The following is a 16,962-nucleotide window of genomic DNA, read 5'->3' as shown; positions in this document are numbered from 1 at the left end:
TATATACTGTACACACACACACACACACACACACACACACGCGCGTTTCTTGCCTTGAAGAATTGATTTTCTCACATATTAGGTGTTTGGTAAATGTCAAAAATGATGTATTTTATCCTATTGTGGGATATAAAGCAGGTACAAAATGACATGATAAAATGTACACCTGCGCTTAACAATGTTAAAAGACTGTCTGTGTTTGAGAGACAAAAATATGATGAGTCTTTGCTACTGTGAACAGTGCAACAATTTCTTCAACAAATGGCACTCAAGGGTGTGTGGGGATCAACCTACCATTGTTTCTGTACAAATAATAATTAAAAAAAACATTCTCACACATGCTGCGCATACATTTACAAAAGACTTTTAAAACAGAAAAGGGCGTGAATAGATTTCGCAATATGCCACAGAAAGTAGGTGGAAGAGAAAATTAGCAAGTCTGAGAGCCAAAGTTTCACTCTGCTGAGCACACTGGCAAGTGTTAACACTTGAGTCTATCTACATGGATCCCTCTCCCTCTCTCCCCAGGAACACGAAACCAGTCTGACGGCCTTGCCCGGTGACTCTAGACTCTCGCAGTGAATCATTTGGGTGCTGCTGGTGTAGAATTAAAACGAGAATGCAAAGTATCTGAGCTGAACCTCCACCTTATTTCCACCACACCAAGACAGGGAATGACAAAAATGATAACAAAAAAAGAATCAAGGAAAAGAAAACCTCTATAGTGGCTTCTCAATAGTGTCATTGATACATATAGTATGAAAAATACAAACAGGTTACTATAGTTTCTATTGATGACATTTTGTAACCATGTCATTAGGCTATTTAAATTCCAAAATGACATACTTAACATGGACATGGAAGGATTGCAGTTGACAATGCTGTTTTATCTTTTTTGTTTTTGCCCATCCCATTATTGTATTTGATGACAGCCTTTGAAGAGTATTCTAGCAGTTTGCGCAACTTGTAAAAACACATGCCATGGTGATGATATGTAGTGTCTAATACAAAAGAATTATGATTTATGTATCTATAAATACCTTGGTCAAATGTGCTTGCCCCATATGTGATTGCATCTCATTTGTAAAGTCTGTTTTTTATGTCAATTCTCACACGTCATTTGGACATCTGAAGTTATTGATCATTATAATCATTCTCCTGTCCCAGAAACATTAAGAGGACATATAATTCTACACCCTTATATTTTCATTATAAAAACTGCCCTCAGCCCTTCTGTGTTAAAATCTCCTTTAAAGTTTAAGTTTAGACCGAGTTAATATGGAATTTGACAAATATGTCCAAATGGATATTTTTTATTCATCGTAAAGATCTGTATTGTATTGGAGTAAGGTGAGGGGTTTTAGGTTTTGTGCAAGGCCACTTAACTTTTTCAAAATGAAGCCCAAAAAGGCTTTCTATGTGGCAGTGTGCACATGCAGTGGAGGTGGGAGCATGGGTGGGGTGATCTTGTTGAAACATGAAAGAGCCTGTCCTAAATTGTCCCCATGAGTTGGGAGTGCATTATTGTCCGACTTGTTACAATATAACTTGGAGTTAAACAGCCTAAAAAAACAGTAACGGTTTTTCTCTATATGCTTTTGGGCATGAAATGTTAAGCTTGTCATCGTTGTAAACAATAATATTCATGCAAGCTCTATGATTTAGTGGAATGTATTAAGGCGGTTTGTCTTAGCAGCAGCATATCAATAGGTACAACATGTGGGTGAAACATGAAAATAGAAAAAGAACATTTAAATCTGTTGTTTCACAGTGTGAGATAACTATATGAATACTGAGGTTGACAAAAACAATTCAGCAAGGGCTTTAAAACGTTTGTCATAACAGACTGACCACAGCCAAGAACATCTGCTGCCATCTGCTGGTGAAAATCACACATTGACAAGGCACACTAACACATCACACTGAGGTTTGGATAAAGACAAACTGTCTCTATTCTCCTGTTGATTTGTCTGTTCAATGTGACATCATCACCTCCTTCTTGCCATGAGTATATATGTACTAACATCAACAGTCTTCATCATGCGCCTTGCCTGAGATGAGGGTAGCTCTGCACTGTGCGCGCAATCGCCTCCTTCAGACTGACCAACGGTTTGTAGCCCATGTCCTGCTTGGCACGTTCACAGCTGTAGTAGTGGTGGGTTCCAGCCAGAGCCACTCTCATTGGAGTAAAAGTGGGTTTGAAGGACACTAGAGGACGCAGGATCAGGGCCAGCAGCCACAGGAGCAGGGCCAGTCCGTACACAAGGGTGTAGGGGAGGTGGTAGCGTGGAGCAGCGTATCCCAGCCCCACCAACACATCAGACATGAAGTCCCAGAATCTAACTGGCTCGTCATTGGTGATGTGGTATGGCTGAAAGTCAAGCAGAGAAAACAAACCAATATATTTAATCTCGTAAAGACAGTACAGCTGCATAGTGGTGATGGTTGATGGCCTCGTTGATCAATGTCAAGACAGTATTTTGCTTGTCATCATGATTAGTAGTAGTATCATACATCCCCTTGTATATACAGTAAATGATGCTCAGAACCGGGACAGGTGCAACTTCACAGTTTAAGAAAAGGGCAACCTGACTATGGATAACAACTATCAGCCCTACAGTGCAGAGACACATGCAAGTGTGATCCTGAAGACAGATCTATGCAACTAAGCACCAGGGTCTCATAGACAGAATCCTTTACACCTGCTGTACCACGGAGCTTTAGATTTTATCACTCACTTTTCCACATATAGGTGAATCCGGCCTCAGGCGTTCAGCAGCCAGTATGTGCCCATGAACTACATTCTCCACATAGGTGAAATCTACCAGGTTGGTTCCATCACTGCAGCAAATGAAATGAAAGAGAAGCAGTGCTAAGAACAGAGGATCAGCTGTCCCGCAGCACAACATTACAACGATCTGTGGGTTGAAGAACAACCGAACAACCTCAACAACCTGATTGAAGTGGGTTCAAAAAGTAGATGATTTTAGAGCTAGTGAAATGTCAGAACCCTGTTTTTATTTTCACCCACAGTGTAAGGACATAAATACACAAAGATACAGATCTTAAGCAGCAAAAGTCATGAGGGTTTCAGATTTCATCCAGTAAAACAAGTCAGCAATTGTTGTGCCAAAAATGCTGTGTTCGTCCAAATGGAAAAACACTGTTGTCATCACAGGTGACTGAAAGATTCACAGTATGCAGCACTTCATGTGAGGGTTTTAAGTTTATATTATACACAGGTTTTTAATCAAGCTCTAAAGATTAAGTGTTGTTTACCCTGTATGACTTACCCTATGATGAACTTCATCTTACCCCGGCGAGCCGTATCCACCAGGATCGGAACCAGCTGTGGGTCCCTGGGGCCAAAGATGCCATGGGGACGGATGGCAACTGTGAGGAAACCCTTCTCCTTGTCACAAGCCTCAAGGACCAACTTAAACACAGAGAACAGTCAGATCTTATTATGGATGCTCTGATAAGTTGCTCCATCACCACCTCAAAGATGATATTGATTACGATGCGAGGGGAATGAGGCCCGGTGAATGTGTCCCTCATTACAAAAATAAATAATAATAATAATAATAATAATAATAATAATAATAATAATAATAATAATAATAATAATAATAATAATAATAATCTTTCCTTAGGTAACAATTTTAAGCAACACATTTAAGAACTACATTGAATAATTATAGTTTTTCATCCTCTCATCATCCTATTAGCAATTCCTTCTCGTTGTATTACCTCTGTTATTCTACTCTATTATATTAGAAAAGGGTCTAATAATGTTATCTATGATCTGCAGACACTAGAGGGTGTATTGAGGTAATTTCAGAGAGGCAGGGGCAGATGCGGCCCGGTGAATGTGTCCCCACTGCACCTGAAGTCAGTTATAGTATATTGCTCTTGGATGCTGATGAAAATAAAGGTAAATTAAAAAATAAAAATGTACACTGATCTGAAAAGGAAGGAAACAATTCTAAAACCTACATCTGTCAATCAAAAGTCACTTATTCTGTATCATGCACCTTTCATCAGCTGGGTTGAGTACACCAGAGAGAATTACTGGGCCACAGCCACACTGATGAAACCAACACATTATGGTTTAAAATACCACTCTCCTACCTTCTCCTGTTCAATCTTGGTCTCTGTGTAGTAGTCGATGGGCTTCTTGGCGTACGGTAGGTCCTCCCTGCCATCCTTAATGTCTGTGCCTTCAAACACCACACTGGCACTGCTGGTCAGGACCAATTTCTGGCAAATACACAGAGTTTAAACACCTTCCTCTCATCCTTTAACAGTGGATGCTGTGCATAAACAAAGGAAAGACCAGTCTCTAAACACCTGGCTGCCTCACCTGTACTCCAGCCTCGATGCAGGCCTGAATAACGGTGCGTGTGCCCTGAATGTTGACAGCTTCAAAGAGTGCACGGTTATCGCTGCCAGGGGCTGGAGAGGCACAGTGGAAGACCAGGGACACATCCTTCAGAGCTGGCAGCAGAGCCTGCAGCGGCACAACAGGGAGAGATCACAGCTATTGACAGCTGCACCTGAAGAGAGACTGGTCCAGGCCAACCTGCTGATTCTGAGCCATGAGACCTGGCTCACAGGAGGCTGGTGGTTTGTGCACGGCTACTCTAGTTTTTCCTAAATAAAGCTCCACATACCCTTTCTCCAGGACATGTGTGTCCCTTACCTGTTTGTCGCAGAGGTCTCCTAGGTGAAAGGTGACACCGGGCAGCTCGTAGCCCTGACGGATGTCAAACACAGAGACAGAGTAGCCTTTATCCAGCAGCTTCTCCACCAGGTGTCTGCCCAGGAACCCGGAGCCCCCGATGACTGCACACCGCTTGTTGCTCTGCAGGACACGCACGGAGCGGTAACACCACTGCAGCATGTGGTGATAGTTACAACTGAATTATTTTGTTTATCATAATATAACTCACCGGTCTGACGCGCGTGGTCATGATGAGTGAAGTGACCAACAGGTGAGAGTTATCAACAACTGAAAGGCGCTGTGGAGAAGACAGTTATTTTCCTTAGCTACTAGGCTACAGAACAGTTGGTGATGCCGAGTTTCTAAATATCACAGTATTTCCACTTTACAGGCACAAATAGTTATTTACAGTTCAACTTACCTGCAGCCGGAGCGTATAACGACCCCGCGTGCAAACCCTTGGGCTGTATCAATCAGCTGAGTGAGACCTGCTCTGTGATTGGCGGAGGGGGCGCTCTGCACAAACGTGACGTTTGCCAACAGCCAATCGTCTTCAAAATACGTCAAAGAACGCCACAATATAAACCAATCGCCGATCACAAACCGGAAGTACCATACGCCTCCTTGCTTGGAGACCACGCCCTCTGCACTGGTCCTCCTAAATCAACTTTAATATTCATAGCTTGCAGGATATTTCTTCTCTCGTGTCGGTTATTGTTCTATTATACTCATGTATGGATAAGAGAAAATTATAGTGAGTAAGGGATAATAGCAAAGTAAAAGAAACAGCTAGGCTTGGATGAAATCACTATTTAAAACACTAACTGGACATGTTGTCTGGCACGATTTTATTGATAGTGTCAGGAAGGTGATTGCTCTGTTAATTATTCATGTGGTTGTGAGCATTATAGTAAAAGGTGTTTTAAATATTTAGACCCCTCTTAGCCTATAAACAGGTTGGTCAAGTGAGTAGGGAGGAGTAGGCCTAGTAAACAAGATTGTGTGAAGATGTCTGAACAAGACAATACAACAGTAGCTTTTTTTTTTTTTTTAATAATTTTATTATACAGGTGTTCCTAATAAAGTTGCCACTTTTCACAACATAATATTCCAGTAGCCATTATCATGCCACTGACAGATCTGCTGCACTGTGGATCCTTCTTATTACAACAAACACAACAACAACAACAACAACAATAATATTAATAATAATAATAATAATCTTTCCTTAGGTAACAATTTTAAGCAACACATTTAAGAACTACATTGAATAATTATAGTTTTTCATCCTCTCATCATCCTATTAGCAATTCCTTCTCTATTCTACTCTATTATATTAGAAAAAGGTCTAATAATGTTATCTATGATCTGCAGACACTAGAGGGTGTATTGAGGTAATTTCAGAGAGGCAGGGGCAGATGCACCGTTTTATATAATACGGTATTGGCAATAATAGGATATGGTTTGCAGATAAAACTTCCCCATTCTCCACACTCTGTCCCAGTGTCTTATATTCCTGTGGGAAACCCAAGGAGCTTTAGCATCACTCTCTACAACTGTGAATTTTTTGATCGTGTCTTTCGTCCCGTGTTTTTCAGCAACCAATCATCCTTTTGCCCGACCGGTGCGTTTCATTTTCACTCCTGTTTGTGCCGAACAGCATCCCGGTTTTAGAGCCTCATGGTGATGCAACGACAGGCTCGCGATCTGGCACAGAAGGTGAACAAATCAAACACCACGACTCCATCTGACAGCTAAACCTGTGCATGCTGCTGTTAGCTACAGACGGTCTTTTTCTGCACATTTTGGCAGATTATCCCTCGAAAAAACGCAGAGGTTTCGTTGAATAAGAGATTGTCATACACTCATCGTGGTTCAACTGTTAATGCGAGCGACTGATGTGAAGCAGAAACCGTCTGATGATCTCCTCCTCCCTAAATTATAAGGAGGCTTCATAGCCCAGAGGAAAACATTGATTGCTCAATAGATTTAGGATTCCTCCTTGTCAATCAAGTAAACAGCAACTAATGGTGAGTGACAATGTCTCATCCTGCCATAACCATTTAAATCTATGTTGTGTTGCCAAAGATGAAAATATTTAGACTGTTCCCTATTCTTGTGTATTGTAGGTCTGAGAAATGGCCATTTTCACCCAGAATCCTCTCTGATTCTGAAATTATTACAGCTGTTGTGGCTTTTTTTTTTTTGTTAATATATTTGTTTCTTCTCCATATGTCTACCATCAGGCGACCAGTGCCAAGAGACCATCCCTGCAGGGTCCCGTGCCCCCTCCTCGCAAGAAGACAGCTCCCAAGCCAGAGCTGACAGAGGAGCAGAAGCAGGAAATCAGGGAAGCCTTTGAGCTGTTTGACACAGATGGTTCAGGATACATTGATGTCAAAGAGCTCAAGGTAAAAAGGAAGAGAAAAGAAAGGCTCAAACAATGATCACAACCAATGCGTATCAACCAGATAACAAAATATTTTCCTATGTGTGTGTGTGTTTGTGTGTCCACTTTAATCACTGTATTAGGTTGCAATGAGGGCTCTGGGGTTTGAACCCAAGAAGGAGGAGATTAAGAAGATGACCGGTGAAGTGGATAAGGATGGCACGGGAAAGATCTCTTTTGTTGACTTCCTTGCTGTCATGACACAGAAGATGGTAGATGTCAAAATAGTGCTCATGCATTTCCATTTCAACCCCCACAGTGCTGAGTTTCTTTTAATCAGCCCAGGCCCCTTCTGACCGGGTTATTCTCTTGTCTTTAGGCTGAGAAAGACTCCAAAGAGGAGATCCTGAAAGCTTTCCGCCTGTTTGATGATGACGAGACAGGAAAGATCTCCTTCAAGAATCTGAAGAGAGTAGCCAAAGAGCTTGGAGAAAACCTGACGGACGAAGAGCTGCAGGTAAAGCACATGACTATGTAATAAGCATTCACACACCTCTTCCTAATAAAAGCAGACTACCAATGTGTTTACAAAGCCAAGGGTTACATTTTAATAATGTCAACACAACATTTGCAACATTTGCTGATGTATACAGTCAAACCAGCTTGCTGTATCCCTGCTTTCCTCTTTTCATTTCCCTTTCTACTGTGTGGTTTATGAAGGAAATGATAGATGAAGCCGACAGGGATGGAGACGGAGAGGTCAACCAGCAGGAGTTCCTGCGCATCATGAAGAAAACCTGCCTGTACTGAAGGGAATGCATGACGTTAGGGTTGGTGATACAGTGACGACAGGATCAGTGGTGGTTTTACATGTGATGCTGCTCATATATCTAGTTCTATCTCAGATTTTCCCTTTCCTTATAATTATTATATAGTGCCATTTTCTCTTAACCTTCCCATACTTCAGTGAGCAACTTGAACCATTGATTTACATCATTATCTACATTACATTTGCCAAAAACTTAAGAGAACACTCTCTTTCTTGTTTGAAATGCTGCATACTTTGATAATATTAATGATAACATGTCCGTTATTTGTTGTCAAGAAATTCTCAGTGCCTGCCTCAATACGGTGACAAACACAGTACATTCCAATGCTTTGACTGATAACACAGTGTGTGCATAATGTTTCATCCATGCATAGGATGCTTGACTTCAACTGGCAGCCCCTGTGTTTCATATTTTTCTCTTGTTGGTAATGTGAGTGGTCGGTTAAGCGCTGATGACTGGGGGAGTTCTGTCTCGCCTCAGTGCTACCTGTGGATTTGTGCCTGTGCCTCTTTAAGGGGGTTGATAATCACAATCAGGGAAGCCGCCAGTCCTCTCTGACCTACACACCTTCCCCGCCAGTCTCATCATCTTTTAAATATGCTTGATTGTTGATATATTTTTCTTGTAGCATCAAATATTTATCCCTCTGTTGTGTACATTTCCTCTGTATTCTTGAGCGTTTTGTATGATATATATATGGTGAATTAATACGTAGATATACAGCATATTGAAGTTTAAGATACAAATTAAATATCTTGAAGCAGTTTGTCCTGACATTTATTTCTATTTATTAGAAGCATCTCATGTGTGTGCAATAGTTTGAACAGCTTGTCTCTGTTTTTATTTAAACTTGCATCAAAAGCTTGATTTTATTCTGCAGCTAACAAAACACATTCTACTTGCCTTTGAAAAAGATACAAATGCATTACAGGAAGATGCTGCTACCTCACGATGGCATATTGACTACTTTTTCAAACAATCAAGTACATTCAAAGCATGAAGCAATTCATATAGCCTACAAAGATCGTCTGTGCTTAACAGGAAGTTGATGGTCTCATCATTCAGGCACAAAGTTCAGTTTTTATAAATACCATCTCCACAAATTCATCCTTGATTAGGTTTGGCTAATAACTGTGTTCCTGTGTGCAGCCTGCACAGCTGCAGCTCCCGTGAGCGGTACCCATAGACTAATGGGACTAGTGACACCCCTAAGTTGTAGGTTATTGTCGCTGCTATATCAAGAGCGTCGCTGTGCAGGTAGCCAGGGATCAGGTAGCTCTCCATGACCATAGGAACTGAAAAGAGAAGAGTCTGAACAGCCTGGAGGGCAAAGGTCACACATGCTCTCTTGGTGCAGAGCAGCCCTGAACTCACATCCCAGCAGAGCAGGCAGAAACATCCCAGGATGGTCAGAGAGCAGAGAGGCACCACCACAGCAGTTCCCACAGTGCCGTAAAGTTGCATAGCTGACGTCCCTGACAGGCAGGGCGTGAGGATGAGCGGTCGACAGCGGGGAAAGGTGAAATTCACATGGATGGTGTTGAGGCTGATGCATAAAGCTACACCGCTGAGCACAACTGATACACCCCATATGGCTGCTACTGTCACACGCTTCCTTTGGGAACCCATCAGGACTTCATAGTGCAGGGGCCACTTGACTGCTATGAACCGGTCCACAGCCAGGGCAGTGCTCAGTAAGAGGTCCGCCTGTTGAAAAGGTGAAGACGTGAAAGTGAGATGTTTATATCTAATCTTGGCACCAGAGCAGGAAGACCAGAACATGGAATGTGCTACTACAAACTACAACGTGGTCAAATTGTGGCTACTTAACCTGGAATAAGTCTTTTATGAAGTTTTAAAAATGCTTCTTACTTTTTCCTCCCTCCTCAGTAATTCTTTCATGTAACATTTGCCAGTATCATATTAAGAAATTATGCCACTGCACTTTGGAGAGTTGATCACATGAGAAAACATAAACTCCACGGTCCAGCCTGTACAATATTTTAAACCCAAGAGTGGCAATCCATGTTTAAATAAGTTGTACCGTCACCTGTGTGATAAGACTGCAAACTAGCATTTGTTTCATTACTGATATTGATTGTTTTTGTAATTAAGTAACTAAACAGAAAATTCTCAGATTAAAAAGTTTGGGACAAATGTTTAAACCATTTGCCTTTCAAAATAACTTAATCAATGGGGTTATATAAATTATTGTTATTTATTTGTATTCAGATAATCAGTTAACTGAGTGGTGGTTATTTCAGAACTACAATGTTCAGATGTGACAACAAAATGACAAACCAATGAGCAGCCCTGGATAGCAGCACAGAAGGTCAGACACTGGGTCATGGGTATTCCTTCCCTGGACCTTAAAAGCACTGCTTTGGCTGTCCAGAGGAGCTGCTGAAATTTTAAAAGACATTTTTAGCTCAAAGGGCACACAATCCTCTCGATGATCAATTATTATCCTGACTAAGCTGATTCCAATGGGATCGGGAAGAAAGGGTGCCGAGTCGACCTACTTGGAGGTTGTAACACAGAAGGAGGTGAGTGAGGAGCAGGAAGCGAGTGTGTCTGAGGAGGGATGGAGGGCGCATGATGAGCAGGAGTAAAGGAAGACTGAGAATGGTATTCAAGGTGCAGCTCACACACATGCTGACCATCTTGACCAAGTGAAAGATGGCCGAGTTGATCTGAATTTGGGTCTCTAGTGAGGTCAGATTGCAGTGGGCATCCATGACAGAGAGCGCACAGATAGTCTTGTTTCCTGTTCAAACAATACAAGTCCTTAGCACAGAGGTTTATTTATTTATTTTTAACTAAAACATTTTTAATTGTAAATTAGATTAAAAAAAGAAAAAGGTAATACGCACCATGCATCATACCGGTTGCAAAGCTGCTCTTCCCTCTTGAAAAAACAACATGGTACGGCAGGCAGATGGGCAGACCTGGTTGATTCTGCTGGCTGATCTCGACTGCATCTACCTTTTATGTGGCAGCAGTACATTTACTCAGCTTCACCATGTCAACGTGTCAAGACCTCAGGTCTAAAACCTCATCCCCATGCACAGTGATGTGTCAACAGCTAGTGTTTGTTATCGGGATTGCATTTGCTTATTTATACAAGAGTCAGGGACGGCATTAATACATTTGCACAGAACTACATTCTGCATGTCAATATTTGCCCGATAGCATTGGTACAGTCATGGAAAACACCATCCTCGTTCACCCACACTGTCCCACCTTTATGTCAAACACTTAAAAGAATGCACCATACCAGGATAAAAGGAACAGTCAATCTAATATTTCATTTGTGCTGTAGTCTAGCGGGGGGATGTTGATACATACGTTTATATGATTTAATATGTGCAGCTTACAATTAATTGACCAACACATGCAAGTATGAACCCAAGGACCTGATATTGGATTAACATTTCTAAAACTATCAATGCCAAACTGTAATTAATGGTTAAAACTAACTTGCCAATTGTAAATTAATAACTGAGCTAATCAAGTAATAATTGCATTTGCATAAATGAGGCTAATTTATTAATGGAATAGCTTTAAATAGTTTATATATACAGTAGACACAAGTGCATAAAGATGTCAAGGGCTCATTAAATGATCAAATCACATTTACTTTATTTTGAAATTGGAAAACTCAAACTGGTCAAATATTTAAAAACATGTGGATCTAATCATACTGATCACCAGAATATATTAGATACCAAAGATGATGTACAAATCCATTCACTGAGTCAGGCTACCACATCTACACAAGAGACAATACAAAGACATACTCAGGAACTTACAATAAAGGCTCAGTCTTTCCCTTTTAAAGCAGGTCCAGTCTATACGCATACTGTCATACAGATATAACATTTAAAAAAACAAACATTAAAAACAGATTTAATATCATTAATCACAGCTGCTCATTGATGTAAGACTAGTTGGCTGAGGTATTTGGGTATGTAAATAGGTTTCCTGTGGCAGTGCAGCTCAGTCCATATATGGTACTTAGAAGCAAAAGCTCATGTTCAGCTAAGTTTTGTCTTGGAGGCAAAGTCTGCACTAAGCTTACGCATCACATCTGCGTGGCTTTGTCCTGCTAGCTCCTGCCGAACAGTCCCATAGTTCTCTTTGACAAAGCTGGCAAAAGGTGTGGCAGCACGAGGCTTGGAGGGATTCAGTAAGACAAGTTGGCCTGTGCAGAGGGCACACACGAACCTCTGTGTGTCCAGTGACTTGGAGTGACGCCCAATACTGTGAGAAATCAAGAAGTCAAGTGTTAAAAATATTACCCGAGTACTTAAAATTCAAGATGAATATTGATGTTGATGTGAAGCTGACAGGTGAATTTAGTCTAACTTACGTATTCTTGCAGCGTGTGCACTGGTACTGGAACTTGTACTTGATGTCATAACTGTGGCAGCGACTGACCATGGGTAGCTCAGGATGAACCACTGTGGACTTGCGAGCATAAAACTTCCAGAAATTCCCATGCCCATCTCTGACACCATTAATGAGCCACGTTGCGGCGTGACACATCTCGTGAACCAGTGTGTCCCTGAGACGATCTAGAAGGAAGACGCAATGAAATAAGACTGGCTATGTGGTGTTGTGACTCAAATGTATACACTTGTACTTTAAGGGACGATCAAGCACACACAATGTATTGAGTCTTTCTGAATTAGTAAAGGGTTACCTGCAGAATCACAGACTTTCTCTGACAGTTCAATGCGGGCATAGCGGTTCCCCCCTCCTCGTTCCTGCCCTGAGACACAGTAACCGGCTGTTTTTCTCATCTTCTTATTCCACGTCACTGACATATTAACAGGGAGCTAGAAAAGTCATGTCAGACAAGGGCAAAGAAAACATATGATAAATGTTAATGCATCACACAAATCAATTTGGATGTTATTTCTAAACTAGAGAAATTGCAGGTCATCACCTTACTGTCAAAGACACTGGTATTGTACAGCTGGTAGAGTTTACTTGTGAGATCCTCCTTGTTCTGCTTAAAATTGCGGACATAGACGGAGCCAGGGTTTGAAAGTGACTCCAAGAAGCACCCTGGGGTCTTACATAGTGCAACCCTAGAGGACAATGACCAGGGTAAAATAAAGACAAACATCAAACTGAATGAGTGAGAAACAGAGAGGCGCATAATACAAAAAAACATAACAGTTAAAAGGCCTGTCCATAATGACCAGTCAATAGATATACCTGCTGGTGGGGCCAGGCCTTGGCTCTGTCTTACTAACTATGGGCTTCAAGATGGTGGATTTGCCTGGGGTCTTCACATGTCGAGGGGTTTCCACTGATGGTTTAGGGGCTGGTTTTGTTAGCCCCTTTACAGGAGGAACTAATGCCGGAGGTTCCTTAATATTCTCTAGATAAAAAAAAACAACACCACCACATGATATAACAACCACACAACAAGCAGAATGAAAAAACTCCTGGGACTGTCGATGACAGTAAATATGAAACAGTTACCTTTGGTGTGCTTAGGTGAGAATGTGGTGCTGGTGAATTTCTTTTTGTTTTTCAGTCTCTCCAGCAGCGATGTGAACTCCTCCTCAGAGCTGGCCGAGTCGTCCAGCGTAGACGGTGCTGAAAAGGTACGCAGGGGTGTGGCCCGAGACGTCAGAGTTTTGAGAGGAGGTAGAGAAAAGGGAGATGGGGTGGGAGGCAGAGGCAGTGATGGTGAACTGTCATCATTATCAGACACCACAGCATTGTCCTTGTTAGCGTTTGGCGGTGCCTTAGGTTTCGAGTGACGAGTTCTCCAAGTGCTCTTCATCACAATATTATCGCCGTCATCATCACTGTCACTAACAAAGACCGGTGAGTCCAAGTGAGACAGTGGTCTCCTCGGTGGATGCTTGGCTGCTGGGGTATTGTTCTTCTTAGGCGCTGCACAACAAGGAAAACATAATATCACTATTACACACGTTTAATTCTATGCATCTCTTCTTTAAAAACTAGCGTTGGTGCTGGTAGTCTTACCTTTCAGTGATGATTTTGGCAGAATGAAGTCATCTTCTGAGTCATCCACTATGAAGTGTTTGAGGCTTTACAGATAAAGACAGATAAAACTGTTAGTAAGTTAAGTTGAGGACAGTGACACAGTGATGCATTTAGAGGGAAAAAATACACAAACTCACCTGTCTTCACTCCCACTCTCTGATATTTTCTTCGGTTTGGTATTAGGGGTTTTCACACGATCCAGGACTTAAATATGAAACAGGAAGAATCAAGTGAAGGATATTCCACATTTGCTTAATTCCATTAGATTTTGACTCATTTATTTTAATTTATTACAAATACTGATAACTGTACGCAGCAGAAAAGGGCCACTTACATGTCTCAAAACTGCTATCATTGTCTGAGCTCACCACATGAACATTTGAACTAAAAAAGGAGAGCAATGGTTTAGAAATTGATGAATTAGAGGAAAAACTCGAAAACAAGACAGAAACTGTCACTGAGCTCTATTTTCATACCCGTCTTTCTTTGCAGAGCTACATGTTCTTGGTGTGGCAGTTTTAGCTTTCAATGTGGCCCTTCCCACAAAGACTGAGGAACAGAAAAGAGCTAATTAATGTTGGCACAAACTCACAGTTTTACAGTATCTACACAAGTAAACTCACTCACATTGTTCAAATTCATCGTCGCTAGAATCAGACTTGTTTCGGTAAGTATTGGTCATGGTGAACATGTTCTCCTTCTCTGGATCCTCTTCACTGTCAGAGAGGTGAAGCTGACTTGTGGCATTATTACGAGGCTTGCCAATGGCACGTAACAACTAGAAACAATTAAAACAGACATGACATGAACTTACATAATCAGATTCATTTAAAGGACAATTCCGGGCAAATTCAACCTGGGGCCATAGTTTTCTAATATTTTAGGTCTAAAAGACCTAGTGAGACTTTGAATTACATCTCCGTTTACAAACATGTCGGCTTTCTTGAAGTAAACAAACCCCTCGGAGTATGTTTGTATAGCCATCTGACATTGTCAGTGGGAAAAAATGCGATTTTGTGGGATGTAAATAGCCTAAGATCGGTCTGCTTCTATTAAACGCTGCTGCAGTGATGCTGGGACAGACAGAAGAGCCACTGCAAAACAGTTGACCTTAAATATAAAATCTTCAGATTCATTCTTTTAGACCTAAAATATTAGGAAACGATAGCCCCGGGTTGAATTTGCCCAGAATTATACTTTACAAGCATTTTAATAGGGTTGCAGTCAAAAATTGTTTTCATCATTGATCAATCTGCTAAGTATCCTCTTCATTAAAGCAGAAGTAAGTGGAATGAATCATTCCGCTTACTTCTGCTTTAATCATTTTCTCCATGAAATGTCAGAAAACAAAAAGGTGGTGCATCTAAATGACTGGTTTTATTCAAACAACTATCAAAACCCAATTATAGAAAAGTTCACATTTAGAAAGGTAGAAACAGCTGATTTTTCACATTTTTGCAAAACGACTTAAACAAGTATTGATCAAATTATCAAAAAACGGTTTATTATCAATACATATGTGCAAATTGCTATTTCTCCCAGTAAAATCATAAGACATTATTTTCCTTCCGTTAAAGTTAAAGTTTGCAACAAACCTTCTTCTCTGTCTCGTCGAGTCCTCCATTGTCAAACCATCCCATCTTTTTAGCAACTCTGTCAAACAATTTGCGGGTATCGTCATTCATACTTAGCCCTTGTCTGTGAAAATAGTAAACACACGAGCGTGAGTCATTTAACATTTAAAATCCAGCACTAACTTCGACCATATGATTAACAGTCACAAAGTAAGACTGGCTGACGGTTAACATGTTCATTTTTTTTCACATGGTACCAAAATCATTTGTAAACAAAGCCACACAACCAACGTTGCTTACTGTAGCTAGGTTAGTAGCGTTATCTTTATCTTTAGCACATGGCTAGCTAACTTTACTTCAGACGCCGATTTAAAAAGCATTTTTCCCGTATGATTTACATGTGTAGCGCTATAGCACAAAATAGATTTAACTTTAAATGCGGTTACCCAACATGTACCTGTTGTGGAAGATAAAATCAGAGGCGGAAGACGGAGCTGACGACGAAATTCAAATCTTGTGCTCCATTTTCCCGGAAGTCGTCACGCAGACTTTTGGCCAATCAGAGGGCTTTAAATGACACGGTGACGCTTGCTCAGTGGAATCCTGCAAGAGATGGAAAGACGACCGCAGTGGAACAGGGATACAATTTTATCTAAAAGCGTAAATTTCTTTACATTTATTTCCGTTCAGAAACTCAGCAACGTCTATGCATTTCAATCCAACTGCACCCTACTTTCACATAGAAAACGTGGCAATTTGACAAATATGACGTCATGTTGATGAGATTACCAAAGTGTCTCCAAACTAGTATATAATTAGTAAGTACTTTGTCAATGAGTATGGATTCTATCAAGTATAAGTAATGCTACAAAAATAAAATAAAATACAGGAAAAATAATAGGCTTTTCTAACGATACTCTAATATTTTATTTTCCACTGCCTGGACATGCAAACACAGTAATGCCAAACTAGCTTTAAGAATTAGAAGAAAACTGTTGGCTTTGCCAGTCAATGTTTCTACCAACAGCTGAGTCAAGTGGGTGCAAAATACAACACATTGTTTTGCCATCTCTTTATTTTTCATTATATTTAGAGCCTCATGGCATCATTGACAGCATACAGTTAATGGACAATACAAAAACAAAAACTGCTTAGAAAATACTTACCTAGGCCGTTCCTTGTGTGATTAAAAAACAAGATCAATTTGTGAACAGCTCTGACATCTGAACTGAAATGTAGGCCCTTTCCAATGACTTGAAACTACTCTGTCCATCTTTTCCCAATTCATTTACAGAGCAGAGTGTGACATCAAACAGGACAACAGCTACTGAACATATTCCTTGACAACAAAATTAGTAAAAGTTGACATTAAGTGAGGAAGAAGCCTTGTATAGACCATCCTCCTCAGAACTTGCA

General features: G+C 40.8%; 4 protein-coding genes across 5 annotated transcripts; 1 reads left to right on the top strand and 3 right to left on the bottom strand.

Annotated features, from left to right (window-relative positions):
• Window positions 1-72: 72 nt before the first annotated feature.
• nsdhl (NAD(P) dependent 3-beta-hydroxysteroid dehydrogenase NSDHL) lies at window positions 73-5,088 on the bottom strand. 2 transcript variants are annotated; one of them, XM_083980169.1, is made up of 7 exons: window positions 4,953-5,088; window positions 4,703-4,864; window positions 4,364-4,510; window positions 4,132-4,260; window positions 3,294-3,436; window positions 2,739-2,841; window positions 74-2,371 (listed from the first exon to the last, which is right to left on the bottom strand). In XM_083980169.1, the coding sequence occupies exons 1-7, from the start codon at window positions 4,971-4,973 to the stop codon at window positions 2,039-2,041; spliced, it is 1,038 nt and encodes a 345-aa protein (XP_083836295.1). In that variant the 5' UTR covers window positions 4,974-5,088; the 3' UTR covers window positions 74-2,038. The 2 variants fall into 2 exon arrangements, with proteins under 2 accessions (XP_083836294.1, XP_083836295.1); XM_083980168.1 differs by having other exon boundaries at window positions 73-2,371; window positions 4,703-5,033.
• A 1,537-nt stretch (window positions 5,089-6,625) lies between these two features.
• On the top strand, window positions 6,626-7,965 carry cetn2 (centrin, EF-hand protein, 2). Its single transcript, XM_083980495.1, has 5 exons — window positions 6,626-6,753; window positions 6,970-7,134; window positions 7,256-7,384; window positions 7,492-7,629; window positions 7,833-7,965. The coding sequence occupies exons 1-5, from the start codon at window positions 6,751-6,753 to the stop codon at window positions 7,920-7,922; spliced, it is 525 nt and encodes a 174-aa protein (XP_083836621.1). The 5' UTR covers window positions 6,626-6,750; the 3' UTR covers window positions 7,923-7,965.
• Window positions 7,966-9,046: 1,081 nt separating this feature from the next.
• On the bottom strand, window positions 9,047-10,680 carry LOC310992257 (uncharacterized protein; the record flags this gene model as incomplete). The annotated part of the gene is made up of 3 exons (XM_083980276.1): window positions 9,047-9,649; window positions 10,244-10,345; window positions 10,465-10,680. The coding sequence occupies 3 exons, from the start codon at window positions 10,678-10,680 to the stop codon at window positions 9,047-9,049; spliced, it is 921 nt and encodes a 306-aa protein (XP_083836402.1).
• A 1,299-nt stretch (window positions 10,681-11,979) lies between these two features.
• gcna (germ cell nuclear acidic peptidase) lies at window positions 11,980-16,047 on the bottom strand (the record flags this gene model as incomplete). The annotated part of the gene is made up of 13 exons (XM_083980275.1): window positions 16,004-16,047; window positions 15,568-15,670; window positions 14,600-14,750; window positions 14,449-14,521; window positions 14,307-14,356; window positions 14,110-14,176; window positions 13,952-14,016; window positions 13,439-13,858; window positions 13,169-13,334; window positions 12,894-13,038; window positions 12,648-12,783; window positions 12,315-12,519; window positions 11,980-12,205 (listed from the first exon to the last, which is right to left on the bottom strand). Exons 2-13 carry the CDS (start codon window positions 15,655-15,657, stop codon window positions 11,980-11,982), a joined length of 1,794 nt encoding a protein of 597 aa, XP_083836401.1. The 5' UTR covers window positions 15,658-15,670; window positions 16,004-16,047.
• Window positions 16,048-16,962: the final 915 nt, after the last annotated feature.

Source organism: Trachurus trachurus (assembly GCF_905171665.1).
Source record: "Trachurus trachurus genome assembly, chromosome: 10".
NCBI classification, from domain to species: domain Eukaryota; kingdom Metazoa; phylum Chordata; class Actinopteri; order Carangiformes; family Carangidae; genus Trachurus; species Trachurus trachurus.
This window is presented reverse-complemented; position numbering and strand designations above follow the sequence as displayed.